At 42.0% G+C, this 21,820-nt stretch overlaps 1 protein-coding gene across 3 annotated transcripts in view; it reads right to left on the reverse strand.

The window, feature by feature from the left end:
• Positions 1 to 21,820, reverse strand: part of LOC139756075 (sodium-independent sulfate anion transporter-like) — a 156,789-nt gene that overhangs the window by 12,846 nt on the left and 122,123 nt on the right. For all 3 annotated transcript variants that reach the window (XM_071675090.1, XM_071675088.1, XM_071675089.1), the window contains 8 exons: positions 12,236 to 12,415; positions 11,025 to 11,220; positions 9,761 to 9,981; positions 7,984 to 8,158; positions 4,660 to 4,900; positions 2,628 to 2,759; positions 2,120 to 2,366; positions 208 to 378 (listed from right to left, as the gene is read on the reverse strand). In XM_071675090.1, coding sequence (XP_071531191.1) covers positions 208 to 378; positions 2,120 to 2,366; positions 2,628 to 2,759; positions 4,660 to 4,900; positions 7,984 to 8,158; positions 9,761 to 9,981; positions 11,025 to 11,220; positions 12,236 to 12,415 — 1,563 coding nt within the window. The remainder of the gene's footprint in view (positions 1 to 207; positions 379 to 2,119; positions 2,367 to 2,627; positions 2,760 to 4,659; positions 4,901 to 7,983; positions 8,159 to 9,760; positions 9,982 to 11,024; positions 11,221 to 12,235; positions 12,416 to 21,820) is intronic.

Genomic DNA, 21,820 nt, shown 5'->3' on the forward strand with positions numbered 1-21,820 from the left:
CCATCTGTATATACCATAGTTGATTATCATTATAAATCAAATTTTGTTGACTGATATCTCATTCCTAGTCCTTGTATATCCTTGCTAATCTATTTCAACAGCAACATTGCTGAAATGAACAAATCATTGAAATGTAAGGTTATCCATTTTACACTGACAAATGTAGAACGAATTTTAACAAATACATAATCAGCATTTGTGACATACCTTGGCTGACGTGTAATCAGCACTATCAATGAAGGAACAGTCAATAACAACAGGGAGCGAGCCACCTGCTTGCCGTAGCCCAGCTTTTCTTATGGCAGCACGGATGTGGGAGGTGCTTGGATAGCTAACACCATGAGCAGGAGTAACCAGCACATATCCTCCATGTTGTTTCTGGTGAAGAAAAATATGACATGAAAATATGTTAATAAACATCTGCTAACATAAACTGCCAGTTTGGTCTCTTCACTTGAGAAAACACACAGAACTGTAAAAAAGATGCCAACAACATGCACTACAGATTTTACATGGAATAAGGAAAATAAGTTAATGCAAAAAAGAGCAGTTAGTAAGACTTACTCAAACTATAAGATAGCAAGATAAAGGTGGACATGATGACTATCTTTAAGTTATGGAGTTACAATGAGGTTAGCATAAACCAGGTCTTTCAACTTGAGGGTACAAACAGAAACTGAGCCTCTTTAGCAAATAAAAAATAAGCTAAGCGAAGAGAAAGTGAATGTTGCAAGCACTGATAAATGTAAACTTATATGATTTAAGTATCATTTCCCTGACATATAAATAAATAAACATGACTATGCATGTCTGTTCTTTTTCAAAGGATATATGAGGAAGAAGGCTACACCAAAAGAAATTTATTGATACAATAAAAGAGATTCAGTAAATGCACGAAGTGTGAAAACATAATCTGAAAATAGCAACCAGTGACATAAGTAAGACCATTGTAAGGACGTAAGTAAACTTGGACAAAAGCTAGATGACAACAGAAAAACATATTGGGGGAAAAGAATTTGAGGGATGGTAGCATTTGCAGCACTAGGAACATAGGAACAGATGTAATGAATTGGAGAGGACTGATACAAGTAACCCAGAAGACAACCACTAACAGATATGAATAAAGTTGAAGGGCATGGGAAAAGCAGAGTTAAAGAAGAGTCAAACTGACCCACAAAGAGTGAGAGAATTGTTAACAAACTAAAGGAGATAATAAGCAAACTCAAAGAACTATATATGGTAAGACAGAAAAGGTAATCAGTATTGGAGATGAATATTAGAAAAAAAAAAATACTGAACAAGAAGACCACAGGCTAAAAGGGGGATGATTCTAAACTCAAAGAGTAAGCCAACATGTTGATACAGTCAACCATAAGTACAACAGTGAAACAAGAGATAGAAAGATAAAGATCTGTGATGATAGATGGAATGAAAAAGGATCACATTCAATCAAGAGATAAAAGAATATGGAAGGAAGTAGAACAGACCTGTTTGAATTTGAAGATAAGGCAATAAAGAAGTTTGCAAATTATGATACAATCAACAAAGAATTCAGGAAGAGACAAAGATGGGAAGAGCTAGAAAGAAATAAAGATACAATTCATAAAATAAAAAAACAATAAAAAATGAAAAAATCGAGAAATCAGGAAGATATGGCATTTACAGCACTAAGCAATCAAACAAGACATGTGGAAAATCAAAATGATGATGGTGCATACAAATGCAAGTGGATTTGAGGTATACATCCAAGAACTAGGGCTTAAGCATGTTTCTAATAAAACTGCTACTTCTGGTAAAGTTATGAAAAGTGTTCTATCACTGGAATGTATATGAATATTAAAATTACATCTCATTGGCCTCCTGTTAACTTTCCTCAGTAAATGAAGAGGTCACCACAAAATGGCTACAATTCACATGTCAGATCAGGCTTTGAGAGACAACCTAAGCTGATGATGCATATTTTTCAAGAGGCATTCTTTTAATCCCAAATGCTGAATATCTGCACCCTCAGAAATAGTACCTACCCTGAATATTACATCCCTGAAATGCCCAGGTAACTTATAGTGTAATACTCTCCAGGAAGTAATGAAATGATACACACTGATACCAAGGAACTTACACCAGGTGGCACAAGGGCAACTTTGATAGCGGGTGTGGCAATGGAGTAGAGCAGCATTGACAGGTTGATAGCAATGCCCAATAGGATGCCCCATTCCAGCCCCCATAGGAGGCAAGTAACAAAGGTAACAATAAGGGGTAGCAGATCAGCCTTCTTGCTCCTCCAGAGGGGGCCCAAGATATTGTAATCAATCAAGTGAATCACTGCACATATGATTACAGCTGCCAAGGTTGATTTGGGAATGTAACTGAGGAGATAAAATTGCCTTTGTAAGTAATCTAGTACTCTTCACTACATGGTTTCAGTTCTAATGTATATCGGTACTAGTTGAATGTTCTAATGGACTTGAATGTGTTCCACTTCTAGATTTGTATGAGTAAGCATTCTAATGTAAATAAAAAACTTCACATTCATGTAAGAGTGAAACATTATTCATAAATTGATACTATAACATCATTATCTTGATATAAAGACTAATATGGATAGAGAGTTCTTGCTGATAACTTACCTGAAACAGGGTGTGAGGAATGCAAGGGCCAAAAGAACCATGATACCTGTTATAAGGCCACCTGCAGGAGTCCTTACTCCACTAGTCAGATTAACAGCTGAGCGCGATAATGAACCCGTTGTTGGCATTGACCTGAGGACATAAAGACATACAGGTCGCATAAGATGAGCAAGATCTAATAATAGATTTTCTCAAAGCAAAGAATTCCAAAGCATATTGGTAGCTGGAAAGAGGGATATTACAGCGCCCTTCCTCTTAGTTATTAACAGTTATACAGTACTTGTGACAATGGTTTGCTGAGTAATATGTGGCCCAGCAAATTCCAAAGGCACTCAAACAGCCAGCTCTCAGAAGCAGAAGCCTTAGCATTATCTAAAGAAAAGAAAAAGAGAATCAAGCTTAAGCTAAGGGAAAGCTGGTCAAGATTATAAGTCAGATTAAAAGAGTTTTTTGACATTACATTAAGCCCCACCATGTTTAGTTAGCATATAGATCTAGAGCCTCCCTAGATATAAAAAGCAGTGCTCCATGCAAGGCCAAATCCCTCTTTCAAATCTGTTACCTAACATGGCTGGAAGTTTATCGAATGGGAGTGGTTGACAGTTCAGGGTTATGGGAGGGTTATGGTTGCATTCAAGTCTCTCTTGGGTTAAAACGGTAACTGTGGGTTTCTGTATGGATGCAGACATTCTGCTTTGAGCATGCCAATATTCAAATCAAAAGATGTAGTTTTGCATATCTATTGTTGCTTGAATAGTATCAGGTTCCTGTGATATACCTATGAGGTTATCTGCATATGTGAGGACTTTCAATACTGTTCAGTAAGAGGTGACAGGATGGCTTGTGGGAAAGGGCTGAAAAGAACTGGAGAAAGATCTGCTCCTGTAGGACTCCATAGAAGAGCTTGAAGATTTTAGAGCAGATTCCTTTGTAAATGACACTGCCCTGGTGGCCAGCAGTGAAAAAGATGAACCATTTTTTGCCATTTCTGAGGATGATAGCGTGTAGTACCTTTTGTGTGAGAATGCGTCAGCAAATATTTTGTTGATATCTTTTGCCATAAGTGTTGTGTGGAAGGAGGGCTGCAGATAGTTGAAGCAATCCAGTATGTGTAAGGTCTGTATGAAGTGTGGTAGTGGAATGACTAAGTCTAAAGCCATGATGTGTGGTTAAGAGTGGGATATTATGGCTAACTCTATTATGGTTTATTTTCTCAAGGAGACTGGATATCATTGATAGCAGTGATATAGAGCAACTGGAAGATGGAAGTCAACTGATTTTGATGGGTGTCAGGATGAGTACTTTGGTGGCGAGTTTCCAGGTGTTTAGGATTTTACTGGGCAGCAGTCTAACACACACTAGTCAACTGACTTCCCAAATCAAGTCTTAAACTCCAACCAACCAGATATACACCTAAGAGAAACCACAGAGGTATACGTTTGCTGAGTGAATCTGGTAAGTTGTTTGGGATAGTAGTAATGGAGAGGGTGAAGGCATGTACAGAGCATTAGAATGGGTAGAAACAGTGTTGTTTCAGAAGTGGTAGAGGATGTGTGGATCAGGTGTCTGTCTTAAGCAATATGCAAGAAATACATGGAAAAACAGATGGATTTATATGTGGCATTTATGAATCTGAAGAAAGCATATTCACACCTCTCTCCAAAACTCCTGCATTCACCTCCAAAATCACCTCATCCATAAACAAATTAAACAACTGTGGGGACATCACATGCCCTTAATGCAGACCAACATTCACTGGGAACCAATCACTCTCCTCTCTTCCTACTTGTACACATGCCTTACATCCTTGGTAAAAACTTTTTACTGCTTCTAGCAGCTTACCTCCCACACCATATACCCTTAAGACATTCCACAAAGCATCTCTATCAACCCTATCATATGCCTTCACCAGATCCATAAGTGCTACAAACAAATCTATCTGTTTTTCTAAGTATTTCTCAGAGAATTCTCTAGGTATGTTTTCTTCCCTTACCAAAGAACAAAAAATATCTTTCTCAGTGTATTTCCTTACCCAAAAAAGGATCCAATAATGTTTGCAATGCCTAGAGTGATGATCTCCTGTGTGGCATCAAAGGTTCTGCCCTTGGCGAAGGCACTGACAATGGCAATATGGTCGAGAATGGCAATGAAAGGGACCATCACCACACCAATTCCTAAGTCATTCATAATCTCTGGGAATGTTAAGGTTTGGTTGTTTATCTCTGTGGAGAAAGGTGGGAGAGATGGAGGTGGGATCCCAGGCTCCACATAACCTGCCAAGGTAGAGAGAAATATATCAGGTTCTTATAGATCCCCTATTTCAATAATAGAGAACTGAGAGAGACCATTACCACCATAAATCAGTAATACAGATCATGAAGTACGTCTTGTATTTTAGGGTCTAAAGTTCAATACATGCATCTAGGAATGAAAAAAGTATCTCAAAATGATAAAGAATGACTGCTGGCATATATCTGGCAAAGAAACAAGCTTATCTTACTATGAATATTCAGGAAAAGTTCTAAGACAATATATGAGTATACCATTAATGATCATCATTTAACCTATCAAGTAGCATGCTTTCATTCCACAGTTTATTGTTTAACAAAGTAAGCAATTAACCTAATCACAGTAAAGGTAATCCAAAACAATAAGGTCTAGAAGTAACAATGTATTCCATCTTCCGGGATGACTGCCCTGAAAGAGATAACATTTTCAAATCCTATACAGAAGTCATATCCAAAATTTCAACAAAACAAAAAATTTGATATGCACTCCACTCTTATAGTTGACAGAAGCTAAAGATAATTAGATACATCAGAAAAGAAAACCAACACATACAATTATCTAAAGCTGAGAAGGGTAAAATTTCACCTGCATTGTCTGTTTACAAAGGAACTTGCAAAAAGTGTGGTATGTTATATACACAACAGACTTGTAGGGATCTTTCAGCTAGAGTTAAGCAACACAACTATGGTGTAAGGAAAGCAGAGGTTTCCAGTGCCCTGTTTAAACATGTCGGAAATGATAATCGTTGCACTGAATAGGTGAAAGTTTCCTCAGCTAATTCACGTAACAGAAATATTACTGAATCTTCACCTAGTTGTGTTGCCCTCTGGTCTTGCTCCTTAACAAGTTCCCATAACATAAAAAAAATCTCCCGTCTGCCAGTTTTAATTCCAGTCTCCTCTTTGCTTTCATCTTTAGCCTCCTTTAGCATATACCATTTTGACTGACTGGTCTTGGTAAATTTCTGTGTGTCCACACCAGCTATTCCTATATCATGCAGTGCTAGAGGTCTTAAAATACCCCTCGAAGGTAATACTATTACCATTAATGAAGCTTTCTAGAGCAAATCATCTTAAACAGATGAAAAGAATTTTGATCTGTAACAGACAGTCTAGTCTGGCCTTGAATTTGCAGAGCCTCTAAAAGGGAAGTCTTCATCTCATATACCCAGAACCCTTCCATGGAGAATTTTAGACGCCTAGGATTGGAATGGCAGTGAGTGGAACTGTGGGAAATGAAGTAAGCCATAGGATGGGCGAGAGAGCAAGCATCCTGGGCATATTGGGGAGTGTGTGGATAGAATGGTGAGGACCTGTGACATCAAAGACAAGGATGTTTGATGGTATAGTAGTCCTGTACTGTATAGATGCAAGGCATGGGCCCATGATAAAAATGTATGTAACACGGTGGATGTGTTCAAAATGAGATGTATGCTGTGTGAGTAGAGTTCATTAAATAAGAAATGATAGGGTAAGAATGAAGTGTAATCATAAGAAGAATATGTTTGAGAGAGCTGAAGAAGGTGTGCTAAAATGGTTCAGACATATGGAGAGGATGATTAGGGGGGTATACAACTCAAAAAATGACAAAAAAGGAAAAGGGGAAGCTCAGTATGCAGTGGAAGGTTGGGCTTCAAGTGTTAAAAGCCTGATCATGCAAGAGGGTGTTAGGCATGGATGAGAGAGAGAACTGGGCATCATGTGGTATACAAGGGGTGATATACTATAAATGAGCTGAATCTGGGCATACAAAGTGATCAGGGGAAACCACATTAAATGTCTGTAGGGCTTGGCCATGGATAGTGTGCTCTAGTTTCAGTGCATTATATAACAGCTTGAGTGAATGTGAACAAATGAGGCCATTGTTTATTCCTGGTGATATCTTGCTATTGCAGGAAATGCCGAGCACATATGAATTTATCTTTATCATTACTGTCAATATTATCATTACTAGCATTATCATTAGTATCAGTATTAATGTTCATTATCATACAACCCCAGGACCCCTTTTATGAGACTTTTGCAGTTTCAGGTCTTCACACAGGTGCACCACAAAACACTTGAAATTACAAATAAATACATCCCAAATCCTTAATCCCAACTTTCACCTATGACTTAGCATGCAGTTCTTAATGACACCAGTACTCAGAATTATCACTCAGTTTTGGACTTGGCAATTTTGAAGCAGTTATGAATCAGGGGATAAAATCCGTATATCCCCGAGTACGTACAGCAATTAATGCTGCTTTCATGACCACACATATTCATTTCACCACAATACACAGGAATATGCATGGCAAAACCGTAATACTGTGTCTTTTGATGTCAATAAGCACCCCTTAGACTTGGCTAACTCTCTAACCACTTGCACATCTTTGTAGCCAACTTATCTGTGAAGCTGCAGCTTGACTGACCTTAATGGTTCTCAAGTGCACTACAGAGACAATCCTCTCTCTAGATTTTCTTTACTGATGCCACAGGCAGATTTTAGCACATTCTGGTTGTCTCTTACACGTGTTCTGAGACTGTAACACCCTTCAAATACAGCTAATTTCCATAATTTCTGTATTTAACATTTTGCTCTCACTTTTAAAGTTTTCTTCCAACCTATCTTATATATGAATCTTTCACTGTCCTTCTAGGCATAATTGCAGAGGCATACATATTCCCTTTTCTCCTACCACATATAGCTTGTGAATGCTTCACTTAGGTCTTAGCAAGTCTTATGTTGCATTCTGGTGAAGGTTAACTGTCACATTGTTTTCTTTTTGGCAAAGACTTTGGACAAAACACCATGCTCTTACCACAGGTAACAAAAGAAAAGGAAGGAAGAGAATGATCAAGATCACAGATTAAGACGGAGATGCAGGATACGATGATTGCAAATCTAAAATTATGAATAACATCAGACACAAAGTCTTTCCTGTCAACGGTACTGAAATCATTAACTTTTTTTTTTGTTTTAGTTTGACTCTTAAAAACAAGTGAAATACTTCTCATCAATTCCTTTACACAAACAGTCCAACAAACTAGAGAATTTAGTTGCAGCGCCATAGAGACAAACTAACCTGTAATTGTGAAGGGCTGGTCGTCGCCATCAAGGCAGTAGGCAATAATGGAGGCAATAATTACAATGATGGCATTACGGCCTACAGACAGGTAGAAGACACCCTTCCTCAGAATTCGCTGGCCTAGACCCCGACTGTTGTGGTCCATACATGGCCAGCGCACTGTGCGCACCTCCTGTGAATCATGATGATGTAAGTTTGAAAGGCGTCGGTAATAATGAGACTAATTGAAAAGTTGATGAAAATGCTAGATAGTGGTTCAAACAGTGATCTGGAGCAGAGATGCTTAAACCAGATACAAAGTTCATATTACTTCTTGGCACAATGGTTTACAAGTTTTTTTGTTTTTTTTGAGGGAAATCAAACTATGGTGGAGGGAACTAACTTATGACACAGACAGTAGACGCCATAACCCCTAGAAAGATGTAAGTTACACCCTCCCGTCCTGAGTTATATATACAATATCTTTTTTTTTCTTTTTTTCATACTATTCGCCATTTCCCGCAAGCGAGGTAGCGTTAAGAACAGAGGACTGGGCCTTTGAGGGAATATCCTCACCTGGCCCCCTTCTTGTTCCCTCTTTGGAAAAAAAAAAAAAAAAAGAGAGGGGAGGATTTCCAGCCCCCCGCTCCCTTACCTTTTAGTCGCCTTCTACGACACGCAGGGAATACGTGGGAAGTATTCTTTCTCCCCTATCCCCAGGGATAATATACAATATATATATATATATATATATATATATATATATATATATATATATATATATATATACACACTACTTAGTCGCTGTCTCCCGCATTAGCGAGGTAGCGCAAGGAAACACGAAAGAATGGCCCAACCCATCCAAATACATATGTATATACATAAACGCCCACTCACGCACAAATACATAACTATACATTTCAACGTATACATACATATACATACACAGACATATACATGAATACACCTGTACATATTCATACTTGCTGCCTTCATCCATTTCGTCGCCACTCCGCCACATATGAAAAACAGCACCACTTCCCCCCCTCCCACGCGCGCGAGGTAGCGCTAGGAAAAGACAACAAAGGCCACATTCGTTCACTCTCGTTAACGAGGTAGCGTTAACAAAAGAGGGATGAGCCTTAGAGGGAATATCCTCATATCCTCACTTTCTTCTTAGTCCATACTTGATAGTTAGCATTGCATTTACGCTTCTGATACTAACTATTTCGAAGCTCTGACTTCATAATGTTCATATGACTAAAGATACGTTCTACATCAGCGTTGGAGTGAGTGAGGCAATGTCAGCACAGTCGAAGCCAACTCAGAGAGATCACTGAAGAGGTTTTCTCCTGTTGCATCCCTGAGCAACGATATTTCAGCCCGGAGTCACGCTCGGGTACCAGTGATCTGTTCCTACAATGCATGATAAAGCTTCCTCCACTGGAACGCAATGCGCGTGAGAATTTCTTCGTTGTCAGGAAACATTTTTTTGCTTATTCCATGTGCTCTCCGCCCAATTGATATCCTACCACACACAAAACCCTGCAATCTATCATCATCCGTTTAAAGTGATGCATAAGTTCGTGTTTTTTTTTTTTTTTTGGCATTCAACAGCAATTCGTCTTCATCTCAATCTTAGTTCATCATCTTCACCTACACCACGAAAATCCACTCCGCACACTCTATTCTGACTGCCATCTTAGTGCTATCAAATCAAAACATGACATTGTCTACAGGGGAGGATAAAATAAAGAGAAGAAAACTACACACAGAATCAAGACGTAACACTCACCTTCAGGAGGAAAAGGGCCACAATGCAGACGAAGCCAAGGGTGAGATCTTGCCAACGGAACTCCTGCAGGTTGGAAAAGACTTTGGCCCAGGTGTCGGTCAAGCCCTCGGTCTTGAGGCTCAGCCCAAACAGTGGCTTGAGCTGTGACGACGCGATGGTGATCGCCGCGGCCGAGGTAAATCCACTGATGACAGGTTGGGAGATGAAGTTGATGAGGAAACCTGCCAGAGTGGAACGGTAAGATGAGAGGAGAGAGAGAGTGTGTGTGTGTATAATGCGAAATGTGAGACGAATGAGAGGTGTGAGGCTTTAAACTGTGAGGGTTTGTGAGGAGACCGGAGATGGCCATGAGAGGCAAGGTTATGAAAGAAAAGGTAAGAATGTAAGGGTAAGTGTAGGGTGACGAACAGGGTAGGAGATAATAAGGAATGGTGTGAAGTGTGAGATACAGACAGGTGTCTGGTGAAAAGTCTGAGCATGGGGGATGAAGATGTGGATAGAAAATAGTGTGCAAAATTTAAAGTGAGGTCCTGACACAGAGAAATGTCAGTGAGGTGCCAAATGAGGTTGACAGGCGAAGGAGTAAGTTAAGAATTTGAACTCGTGCTGAGCGTTGAAGATGTAAAAAGAGACTAGAGTTAGTCATTGTGAAACGAGACATAATACTCAGGACGGAGGTGGGGTTATCATGCTGAAGGTGAAGATGTGATGGAAGGGGCAAATGTGAATATTGAGGAAGTGTGGTGTGAGGTACAAAGTGACAGGGCGTGAGAGGGGAGAGTTCGAGGGACAATTTATGAAAGCTGTACGCTTGAAATGTGGCAAGCAACAGTAAACTAAGATGTGAAAAGGCAAGGAGGAGCTGGCTAGGTTTGTGACACGTGTGTGCTGTAATCATTTATGCATTTTGTCAGTGCTAATGACACCAATGTGCTCGTTCACTGTTCAACAAACACGTTGAAATGATTTTTTCAGTGTTATAATCAAGGTGATAACTGAACCATGTCTTGGTGTTTACTGATCAACCAATCGTGTCGATGGCAGCAGTTTTTTTTACTAGGCAAGGCGTCTGGCCACCTCAGCTACACGGTGGTTAAAAGACAAGAGTTATACTACTGAAGTGGTGTTTTTGTGCTGTATTCCAACCTCTGCACTTGTCTCTCTTGTGCTATATTTGCTACACCACCAGTGGCGCGATGGACTAACCTCACCTTTTCACGAACACCCACCCACCTTCCCATGACGAAGCTTCCTTAAGACTTACCCAGGTTGACGATGCCAGCCATGAGTTCGATGATGCCGGAGGTGAAGCTGAGGAGAATGGCATAGTTCTCCCCGCCGTGGCTGCTGTACTGGTAGGTCATGAGGGCCATGATGGCCGTGGGACCCATGTTCATCTCCATGGTCGAGCCCAGCACGAAATACACGAAGCAACCGATGAAAGCCGAGTACAGCCCATACTGTGGGGGAAGGTAAAGAGCGAGGTGCTGTTAGTGCCAGAGGGTTAATGAAGAGTGGTGTGTGGGGTTATACCAGGGAGGAGGGGAGAGGTATGAAGAAGTTAAATGGAGGAGGGTACCCGGCTTGGATGATGAATAGGCGGTGGGGGGGAGGGAGAGAGAGAGAGAGAGAGAGAGAGAGAGAGAGAGAGAGAGAGAGAGAGAGAGAGAGAGAGACTGGGGGAGGGTAAATACTAAGAATGTGGATTACCGTTTATGTCTTCCGGGAAGCGGGTTTCAAAACTGTGCTGCCCTGCCCAGAGTTCATGAATAGAATGTGCATGGCAAAAGCTATAATATGGCTGCCTGACTGTGAAAAAGGTAAGTGGTTGCCGAGGGATGAGCACGGCAGGCAAAGGATTGCACAGTGGGGTACGAAGCGAATGTATGTATGACACGCTGAAAGCAAAATGCGTGGCAGGTTAAAATAAGAGGCAAAATGCATGACCGACTCGGAGAGTAAATGTTCACGGTAAATTAAGACATAAATGGTACAGTGGGGCGCGAGTAGGGAATGGACATAAATGGTACAGTGGGGCGCGAGTTGGGAATGGACGACAGACCGAAATTAAGACTGGTGGAGTGTTCGTGAGTTACGTACATGATCCGCCTAAATACAAATGAGAACTTGTCATCTATCCTAGTCTTGAAGGCCTTGTTGAGTGAAGCTAGTGGAGAAACTACACACACACTGACCACACTTAAGAATACTTGCCTTACTGTTACGGTGTTTTTAACATAACCCCTAAAAAGTTACCTTCACTAGGCTATACAATGATAACACTTTACCGTATGAGGCTATGCAGTGATAATACACTTACTATAACACTAATCCATGATGTAAGTACGCCACAGCTTTCTAAAATGGCTAAGTCCACCTCTGATCTGACTTCAGTTTACCACCCTTCCTGAAAGTGACCAACAGAGTAATGGAGGAAAGACGACTCCCCGACACTAGTCCATCCATGGTACTCACGCTGGGGCTGAGGCCAGCCACGATGCCGTAGGCCAGGGCCTGCGGGATGATCATGAGGCCCACGGTGAAGCCGGCCACCAGGTCCCCCAGCAGGCACTCGGTGTTATAGCTCCTCAGCCAGGTAAGGCATGGCAGCCGACGGTGTAAGGTCTTCCGCGTCAGGCAGCGGCTCATCTTGTTCTGCCGGAGGAAGGGAGGGAGGGAAACAAAATGGTGAGACGCTTCGATGATATTTGTGGGTATGACTATTTCAAGGCTGTTATATGGAAGATGGATTGAGGAAAATATATAGACTGGTTTTCAAATAATAATCAACGGAAGAAATTGTCCTAAGAGAATAATATTCCTAACAGCAATCCACGTTTCGTTAATATAAATCATACGTTTAGTTAGTATTAATTATATTGGATGGACATCGTAAACCTAGGCTGTTTTTAAAAGCGAAAGAATATCTCCATTAGCAACAAATATTTAAATATAAGGAAACAGTCCGTAACGTATCTTGGTGACAATCAGGCCGGGGTAAAAAAAAAAAAAAAAAATGGAGATATGATGTGTCAAATTACGGCAAAGAAAAAAAAAAATCATTTAATTACGCAAGTTTCAAATTGCCGTAAATTTCTTTACGTTATGGTCAGCTCTCACACTGTGACGTACGTATTCGCTCGAAATTCCACAGTCACTTGGAACACACAACTAACACACTTCTTCATGGCCAAGAAACTCTCTGAGTCACACATTCCAATACGCCCAAACATTCCCCCACACACTCTGATATCTCTACCACACACCCTAAACTGAATGAATTGCCATTGAACCACAAACTCCATCACAACCATATATATATATATATATATATATATATATATATATATATATATATATATATATATATATATATATATATATTTCTCTCCTCATGTATATTCCCCGCCTCAGCCACATCCTTCTCAGTCACACCCATGTACTCACTCACAACTACGCACCTACGCTCACAACCGCACTACCACACCATCGAAACAAAAACGCCGTGGCAATTACAACCTCACACTAACACAACTACGACCCGCCACATTCACAACCCCAGACTTACAACTGGCCTGCCGTCACAACCAGACCCTCACACCGACATAACCACACCCCACATTCTCACAACTGCACCCCCTTCACACACCACCACCACTCACAACCAGGAATCCACACACACACACACACTCAAAACTTCACCACACTTACACACTTCTTTATTACTAGTCTCACATATACACACTTCCTCATCAAAACATCATTCCACCACCACACACACACATACATTACCAAAACAGTTCCTCATCATCACATACCCTCCTCTCTCCACTAACACACTAACTGGCTGGAATAAATCTGTCCTAGAAAAAAAAAAATAACGAAGTTAACATACAACGGTTCTCTGATGCCCTTACGAGAGAGTCCAGAACAACAGGGCCCATCTGGGAGTTGAGGCAAGATAAGTGTATACGGGTGGGACGTGAGGAAGCATTTCTTTGGCAACATTGTTGTCGACCCGTGGAACAACAGCCCAAGGAGCCAACTACCTTTGGAAAATTCAAAGGCCTCTCTCTCTCTCTCTCTCTCTCTCTCTCTCTCTCTCTCTCTCTCTCTCTCTCTCTCTCTCTCTCTCTCTCTATCTATCTATCTATTTATATATATATATATATATATATATATATATATATATATATATATATATATATATATATATATATATATATCCCTGGGATAGGGGAGAAAGAACACTTCCCACGTATTCCCTGCGTGTCGTAGAAGGCGACTAAAAGGTGTGGGAGCGGGGGGCTGGAAATCCTCCCCTCCAGTTTTTACTTTTCCAAAAGAAGGAACAGAGAAGGGGGCCAAGTGAGGATTTCTCTCTAAGGCTCAGTCCTCTGTTCTTGACGTTACCTCGCTATTGCGGGAAATGGCGAATATAAAATGAAATGGATTTCCGGAATTAAAAGTAAATATCTTCACCTCTTGAGCGCGAAAGGTCCCCAATACATATCTGTGATCTTCGATATATTTTATGTACAAAAACTGATATATTTGAGAAAAATACGGATAATATGTCCCCCAAGCTCTCTCTATATAGGTATTCTTTCTTATACTGCAAGCAAAAATATTCTGGGCAACTATTTTCAAGGGAAATACACACAGGGGAAATGGCTGGTTGGCAGTATTAGGAAATTGGTTTCCCCCCAACATGGCAACCCCCCGCAGTCAGAGTCACGATAATAGATATTGTTTTAAAAACCTTGTCATAATCACAGACTATTTTTCGTCCCACTGAATGATTCATGATATTAAAAACAATCTAATTAACAGATCAGCTGAGTTACAGGTGTTTATAATATAATGTATCCCTGATATAATGTTTATATATTTTTTTTTTTTCGTAAAACCGTTATGGAAATGGAACGTTCAAATCTGGAGAAACACTTTTTTCCTTTTTTTTTTTTCTTTCCTTTTATTTTTCGCTGTCGTCTGAGCGATGGGACAGTTCATATGTCTCGAGCGTCACTTCGACCTCCCCGGGTATTTCGGGAGGGCGTTTAAAAGGGCTTTGCTTGAAATTGAAAGCTTTCCTTGAACGTTCTCTGTTGTGTGTGTGTTGCAGCACCTGTTCCTTGCAATCGTGTTTTCCTTACTGTTTAACAACCAAACTAATGGCCATACTCATAGTTAATTGCTACGTAATGTGTCTCAATTACTATCATGAGATGTTAGCGTGTGAGTTATAACATTTATACATGGTCTGAAAATCGAACTGGCAGGTACTATTGACTAAGTCACTCACATTTGAAAGTTACTAGGATGGTAAATTTACTTGGCGAATGAGTTAATGCTGCTTTTTCTTTTTCGTTTTCTTTGCTTGATTATCTTTCTCCCCAGCCCTGCGTGATATTTGTGTCAGATCAAAACTGGCGACTGTTTTCACAATTGATTAAATGAGTGATCTTTGAATTATTCTTAAACACGGAAGGAAAGCGTTTATGAATATTTTTTTCAAAGGCTGGTTCTGTATGTAGCAGCCATAATGACCCGCGCAATGGACAGGCCTAAAGCAGGCCAAACCAACTTTAACAAACAAACTAACCTCTCAAACTAAGAGCATTATTTCAACCCCCTCTCCCCTCACCCACATCTTACTCTAAACACCATGTAGGCAACAACCCATCATTTTTGGAACGCTGATGTTCTCCAACCATTATTACCCCAGTCTTAAAGTAGGAAAAAAAAAATTTTATGGCATAAGCAATTTTGTGGCATCGATTAGCCAAGCTCAAGTTACAACAAGCCCCGGTTATGAATGATGAGCTACCTGGCTTCCCATGAGCTTATTATGATTACAACATTTTCGCAAGGCTCCTGAAGGGAGAACGCTTGGGCTCTGGAGAACCCCAGGTGAAATATACTGTACTAAGAGATAAAAGATAAGGAAAAGCAAAAGATATCACACTTAGATATAAAGATAAAGATAAGGAAGAAGAAAGAAGATATCACACTTAGATATAAAGTTGTGGGAAGGCTGGTGAGGTTAAGTAGCGAGTCTTACCAAACTAAAAGGAACAAGAAATGTTAGCCAGTGACTTTGGGTCAAGTGTCTTGTCCGTTGCTTTTAAATTTAAATTAAAAAACCTCACCGCCAGATAACGATTTCTCTCTCTCTCTCTCTCTCTCTCTCTCTCTCTCTCTCTCTCTCTCTCTCTCTCTCTCTTTCTCCATCGTATTTCTTTTTCAAAAGCCTTGGCTCTTAACTCAGAGCAAAGCTATGACTAGGCGCTTTAACTTACAGCTTAGCTATTTTGGACTGCAAGTGGGTTTATGAGATATACATAAAGTAAGATATTACTTATTCACTATCACTTATTTACCGAGCGCTTGATCTTTTCATGTGGGAGAGGATTTCGCTGAGTACTTTTGAACTATGTATGTAGTACACTTGACTCCGTGGGATGAAGGAGTGTTGCTGGCGTGACGTAGGCTGAAGCTGGTGTCTGTCTCGTGTTGTTAAGTCTTAAAGCTGTTGGTTCCTCAAGCACAAACCACAACAGAGAAGGAGAGACAGAAGGTTAGGGGGGTCGTGAAAGACACTACCCACGGTGCATTAATTTTTTTGTCATCCTGGCAACGCCTTCTGTTATTTCATACTTAGCAAATCTAGACTTTGCTGGTACAGCTGTGATATTGAACATAAGATAGGCAGGTCTTGAAAAGCAGGCAAAATGAACTTGATATTAGCTTCGTCTTTTCTAGTAAGGTTAGAAAATAGTTAAACTTTTTCCTTTTTCCGCTTCTGAGGCATCACTGTAAATAATAATTGAATTCAATAGTTCATATATCTATGTAGTTTATATATTTCTGAAATGACGATGATCAAATTCAATATGTATCTGAGAAAAACAGTGACATAGGGTGTGAAAATTTTGAAAATGGTTAGAATTTTATAAGATAGTATGAGGACTCGTCAACGTGTGTGTATTATACATATATATATATATATATATATATATATATATATATATATATATATATATATATATATATATATATATATAATATACACACCAGTTTCCCTTGAATTCACGATTACTAACCCTGTCATGCGTTTCATTTTCACAGACTCAAATTTCATTTCACAGACCGCCTCGGGACACTGGGCTGTCCATAAGCAACTACAAGGCTGGGCTGGGTCGACCGTGTGTGTGTGTGTGTGTGTGTGTGTGTCACCACCATCTCCAGTGTCCTCCCAGAAGAGAATGTGACGTGGTGGGGGGAATGACTTGCCACATAACATCCACGATGAGTGATGATGATGATGATGAGTTACATGGGAGAGAGAGACCGACCACCTCCTCCTCCTCCTCCGCCTCTGTCATTACGGGAGAAGGTCAAGAGTGCAGCTGGTATGACAGATGGAGGCGTTGGTTTCAGAGGCTGCTGAGTTTGGTTGCTGCCTATGTAAAGTAGATTCTAGGTGGATATAATATGTATAGCACGACTGTACGACCCTTATGGGTCCAAGAGTTGAAGGTACCTCGGAGAGAGAGAGAGAGAGAGAGAGAGAGAGAGAGAGAGAGAGAGAGAGAGAGAGAACAAATAAGTCCCCCCTGACAAAAACAAAAAAGCTTATCCTCGTTTTCTTCAATTGAGCCAACGAATCTTCTCGAGGATTTATATGGTATACTGAGCGATTATACTATTTTTTTTTTTTTTTTTAAGATTCCGGGTAATGAAGTATTGAAATGACAACATTTCCGAGCCTTCTCGATACTTCTTTCTTCTTTCCTTTCTAGAAGAGAGCGACGTGCACATCCCGGGCTAAACTTTGGTCATTTACCTGGTACAAGTCAAGTCTTGGTAAAGTGAAGGGCGATGATGGTGGGGGGGTTTAGTCTGTGTACCCAGCCATGTTTATGATGCCTTATAGTTTTCTTGCTGCCTGGCGACTTAGGAAACCGTCTCCTTTATCAGTAATGCTACAGTTTCCGGCTGGAATAGATTGTTTTTGGGAAAGCGATGGTATACGTCGTAATCTTAGGAACCTAACCTAACGTAACGTACGTAACGTAACCTAACCTAGCGTAGCCTAGCTGCGTAGTCTAGTGTACCACAGACGAATATTTCTACCTGGGAGCTTGTGAAAAAAATAAAAAACAGATCTGTTGACTGCATACTCCATTAATTTCGAGAATTCTATGGGGATTAATCTGTAAAAAAAAATACCCCTTTAATATCTGTCGTCTCCATTAATTTGGATAAGAAATACAGCTGTCCTGCATTTATTTACCTGTCCGTATCATCAAACTTCCCTCTATATACATCATCCACAGATATGATCATGCTCTCAGCTTGGGGTGTAGACAGTGCTTTTCACATCAGCATCCTCCGTCTCTGGTGTGGAACCGTAAATAAAACAGTCATGATAAATGATCCATATAGAATGGTTGGGCGTAGCAAGCGGCATGCCACAGGGACCACTGCTGGAATCAGTTCTCTTTCATCACACATGTATTCATGAAATTGGTGTAGCGGTCTACGTTGTAAGGCAGCGAAATTCGCGTACGACCTTCGAGAATACACCCTCATCTGAGATTGAAAACCGTCAGCAGCTTCAGGTGGACGAAGACAAAGACGTGCAAAGTTATTTCGGATCTTGCGCTATGGACGTGCGTGGTGGACGTGTACCAGTTTAGCGCTCCTGAATACGACGCATTCACAGGCCACACAGGGTCGAGCGCACACGTTCGAACCCTGGGTTGTGGCGGTCGGTCCACAGTCAACGCAGCTATTCATCCATCTCATGGGGGGTTAGGGATGGTCGAGAAATGAGATGGCTCTGATTAGCCGTGCTATCTCAGCTATGAGAGAGAGAGAGAGAGAGAGAGAGAGAGAGAGAGAGAGAGAGAGAGAGAGAGAGAGAGAGAGAGTTGCTTGATCTAGTGGTCTGTTGGTGTTTGAATGCCTCTGTACCTTGGTAATTCAAGGTCGTAAGGTCGTTAGGTCACCATTGTTTGGAGTGAAGTGAATCACACGACCACCAGCTAACCCCACTCCTACACCCCCACCACCTCCCCCCCCCCCGCGCCTTTGGCTCCATGAGTGTGACCTCTGACCTGACCTCCCTGAGGGTTAAGTCAAAGGCTACACTAGTTCCTCGTTGTAACAAAGGGTCGTACTGACGTGTTCAAGGTGCTCTAGGGTAGTACCGTCGTGGTGCTCCAGGGTCGCACCGTCGTGCTCTAGGGTCGTACCGTCGTGCTCTAGGGTCGTACCGTCGTGCTCCAGGGTCGTACCGTCGTGCTCTAAGGTCGTATTGTCGTGCTCTAGGGTCGTACCGTCGTACTCCAGGGTAGTACCGACGTACTCTAGGGTCGTACCGTCGTGCTCCAGGGTCGTACCGTCGTGCTCTAGGGTCGTATTGTCGTACTCTAGGATCGTACCGTCGTGCTCTTCCAGGGTCGTACCGTCGCGCTCCAGAATCGTACCGTCGTGCACTTCCAGGGTCGTACCGTCGTGCTATACGGCCGCACCATCGTACTCCTTCAGGGTCGTACCGTCGTGCTATACGGTCGCACCATCGTACTCCTTCAGGGTCGTACCGTCGTGTTCAAGGTGCCCGGGAGCGAGGCGTTCACCAATAGGCCAACGCTCTCGTACACAATCACGCCCCTCCCCTGGTGTGTGTGTGTGTGTGTGTGTGGTAAGCCCCGTGTCGCACACACACACACACAACACACGAGACATCGTTCCGGCTTATGTATTCAAGTGACGGTACTCCATGCTCGGGTGGTGGCTCTCTCTCTCTCTCTCTCTCTCTCTCTCTCTCTCTCTCTCTCTCTCTCTCTCTCTCTCTCTCTCTCTCCACACACACACACACACACAAGAAAACACACATGCTCTGGGCGGCGACCTTTGAACCCTCTCTCTCTCTCTCTCTCTCTCTCTCTCTCTCTCTCTCTCTCTCTCTCTCTCTCTCTCTCTCTCCCGTGTTCATCTCCTCACCAGTATTGATCGCTCCCTCCCAGGCTATGGGAAGACAAGACTTGCCCGCCACAATATAGACCCCCCCCCACCCGTCGTACGACGCAGCAAACACCACCCTGAAGTTCAAAGGTCGCCCAGAGCATGTGTGTGTTCTTGTGTGTGTGTGTGTGGAGAGAGAGAGAGAGAGAGAGAGAGAGAGAGAGAGAGAGAGAGAGAGAGAGAGAGAGAGGGTTCAATGGTCGCCCAGAGCAAGTGTGTTTTCTTGTGTGTGTGTGTGTGTGTGTGTGTGTGTGTGTGTGTGTGTGGAGAGAGAGAGAGAGAGAGAGAGAGAGAGAGAGAGAGAGAGAGAGAGAGAGAGAGAGAGAGAGAGAGAGAGAGAGAGTATAATCACCCCGGGACCGTTTTCTATGAAAGAGTCCCTGGTGTTCCCCCTGGAAACTTTCTAAGAAGTTCCTGCAGCCCCAAAACTGCGCTATTTCCAGTAGCTGGGAAATGTAGACGCCTTTGGAGTAAGACATGCTTCAACGAGACCGTCCTCCCAGTCGTACAGCCTCAAGAATGGTGACTTTTCACTCGCGGTGACACGTAACATATATTTGTTTCTTCATTTTTGTTTCTCATACTTGATCGTCGTTTCCCGCGGCGGCGAGGTGGCGTCAAGAAACAGATGAAGAATGACCCATCCACTCATACACACACACACACACACACACACACACACACACACACACATATATACACACACAAAGACGCCCATACACGTACATATACATATACATACACATGCACAGACATATACATATATACATATGTACATATTCATACTTCTCTTCAATCCATTCCTAGCGCTACCCAGCCCCACAGGAAACAGCATGAGGTCACACTGCGCGAGTGTGGGAGGAGAAATGTGAGAGTAAACATGAACACAAGCTGTGGGGACAGGTTAGCAAGGGCGTGAGTCTGGATGGGAAGAACTTGGAAGAAATGACGCGTTCTCGATCCCTGGGAATGGACACACTGCAGCGAAAGTGGAACCATGAAAATTGAAGCGAGTCATAGGGTGGGTAAGGGGGGGAATGGGGGGTTGTTAAGGTCTAGGGAGCAATGTGGATTGTGTGGAGAAAAAGGGTCACTATGAGGGGCTAAGATGGGCGTGTCTGATGGTAAGGTATCCCTCACATTGTAGTTTGGATGCGAGGTGTGGGATGACCATAGATGTGTTGGTGATGAAATGTCTGAGGACAATATGTGGCGTGAGGGATGCTGATCCAATATGTTATGACAGGGTAAGAGAGATGCGTGGTGGTATAAAGAAGGGGATGTATGAGAGAGCTGAAGAAGATGTACAGAAATGGTTTGGACATGTGGAGAAGATGAGTGATGAGAGGTTAACTGAAAGGATAAACATGTCAGAAGTGGAGTGAATAAGGATAAGGAGGAAACCAAGGAGGAGGTGGAAGGGTGGAGTGAAAGATGCTTTGAAGGCTCTGGGCTGAACCTGCAGGAGGGTGTGAGGCGTGCAATGGATAGAGCAAACTGGAGCAATGTGGTATGTAAGGGACGACATGCTGTCAGTAGGCTGAACCATGGAATATGAAGGCCCGGTTGTGGATAGGAAGCTGTGGTTTCCGTACATATATATGACATTAAGAGCATGGATATACGCGAATTAGACCATTTCATTGCCTGATCTTGGCGCTACTTTGCAAACGTTAGAGACGGCAAACACGTGTGTGTGTGTGTGTGTGCGTGTGTGTGTGTGTGTGTGTGTGTGTGTGTGTGCAGCAAAAGAGAAAAGTGACCTTTGAAGAGACTGTATCATAGGCAGTTCAGTCACGTCTTAAACCTTCTCCTTCCAAAGGAGTCCATCATTTCCCTGCTACTGAAAGTAGCGCATATGAACTATCAATGGATAAATAGACGTGCAAGGTATATATATACATTCGGTATATGAGACGGTGTATTACGAAGGTAGAACTCCCTCCCCGTAACACACACACACACACACACACACACACACACTGTCCCTACACTGTGGCCAGAGCCCTTACCTTAAACGAATTA

Source organism: Panulirus ornatus, chromosome 20 (assembly GCF_036320965.1).
Source record: "Panulirus ornatus isolate Po-2019 chromosome 20, ASM3632096v1, whole genome shotgun sequence".
NCBI classification, from domain to species: domain Eukaryota; kingdom Metazoa; phylum Arthropoda; class Malacostraca; order Decapoda; family Palinuridae; genus Panulirus; species Panulirus ornatus.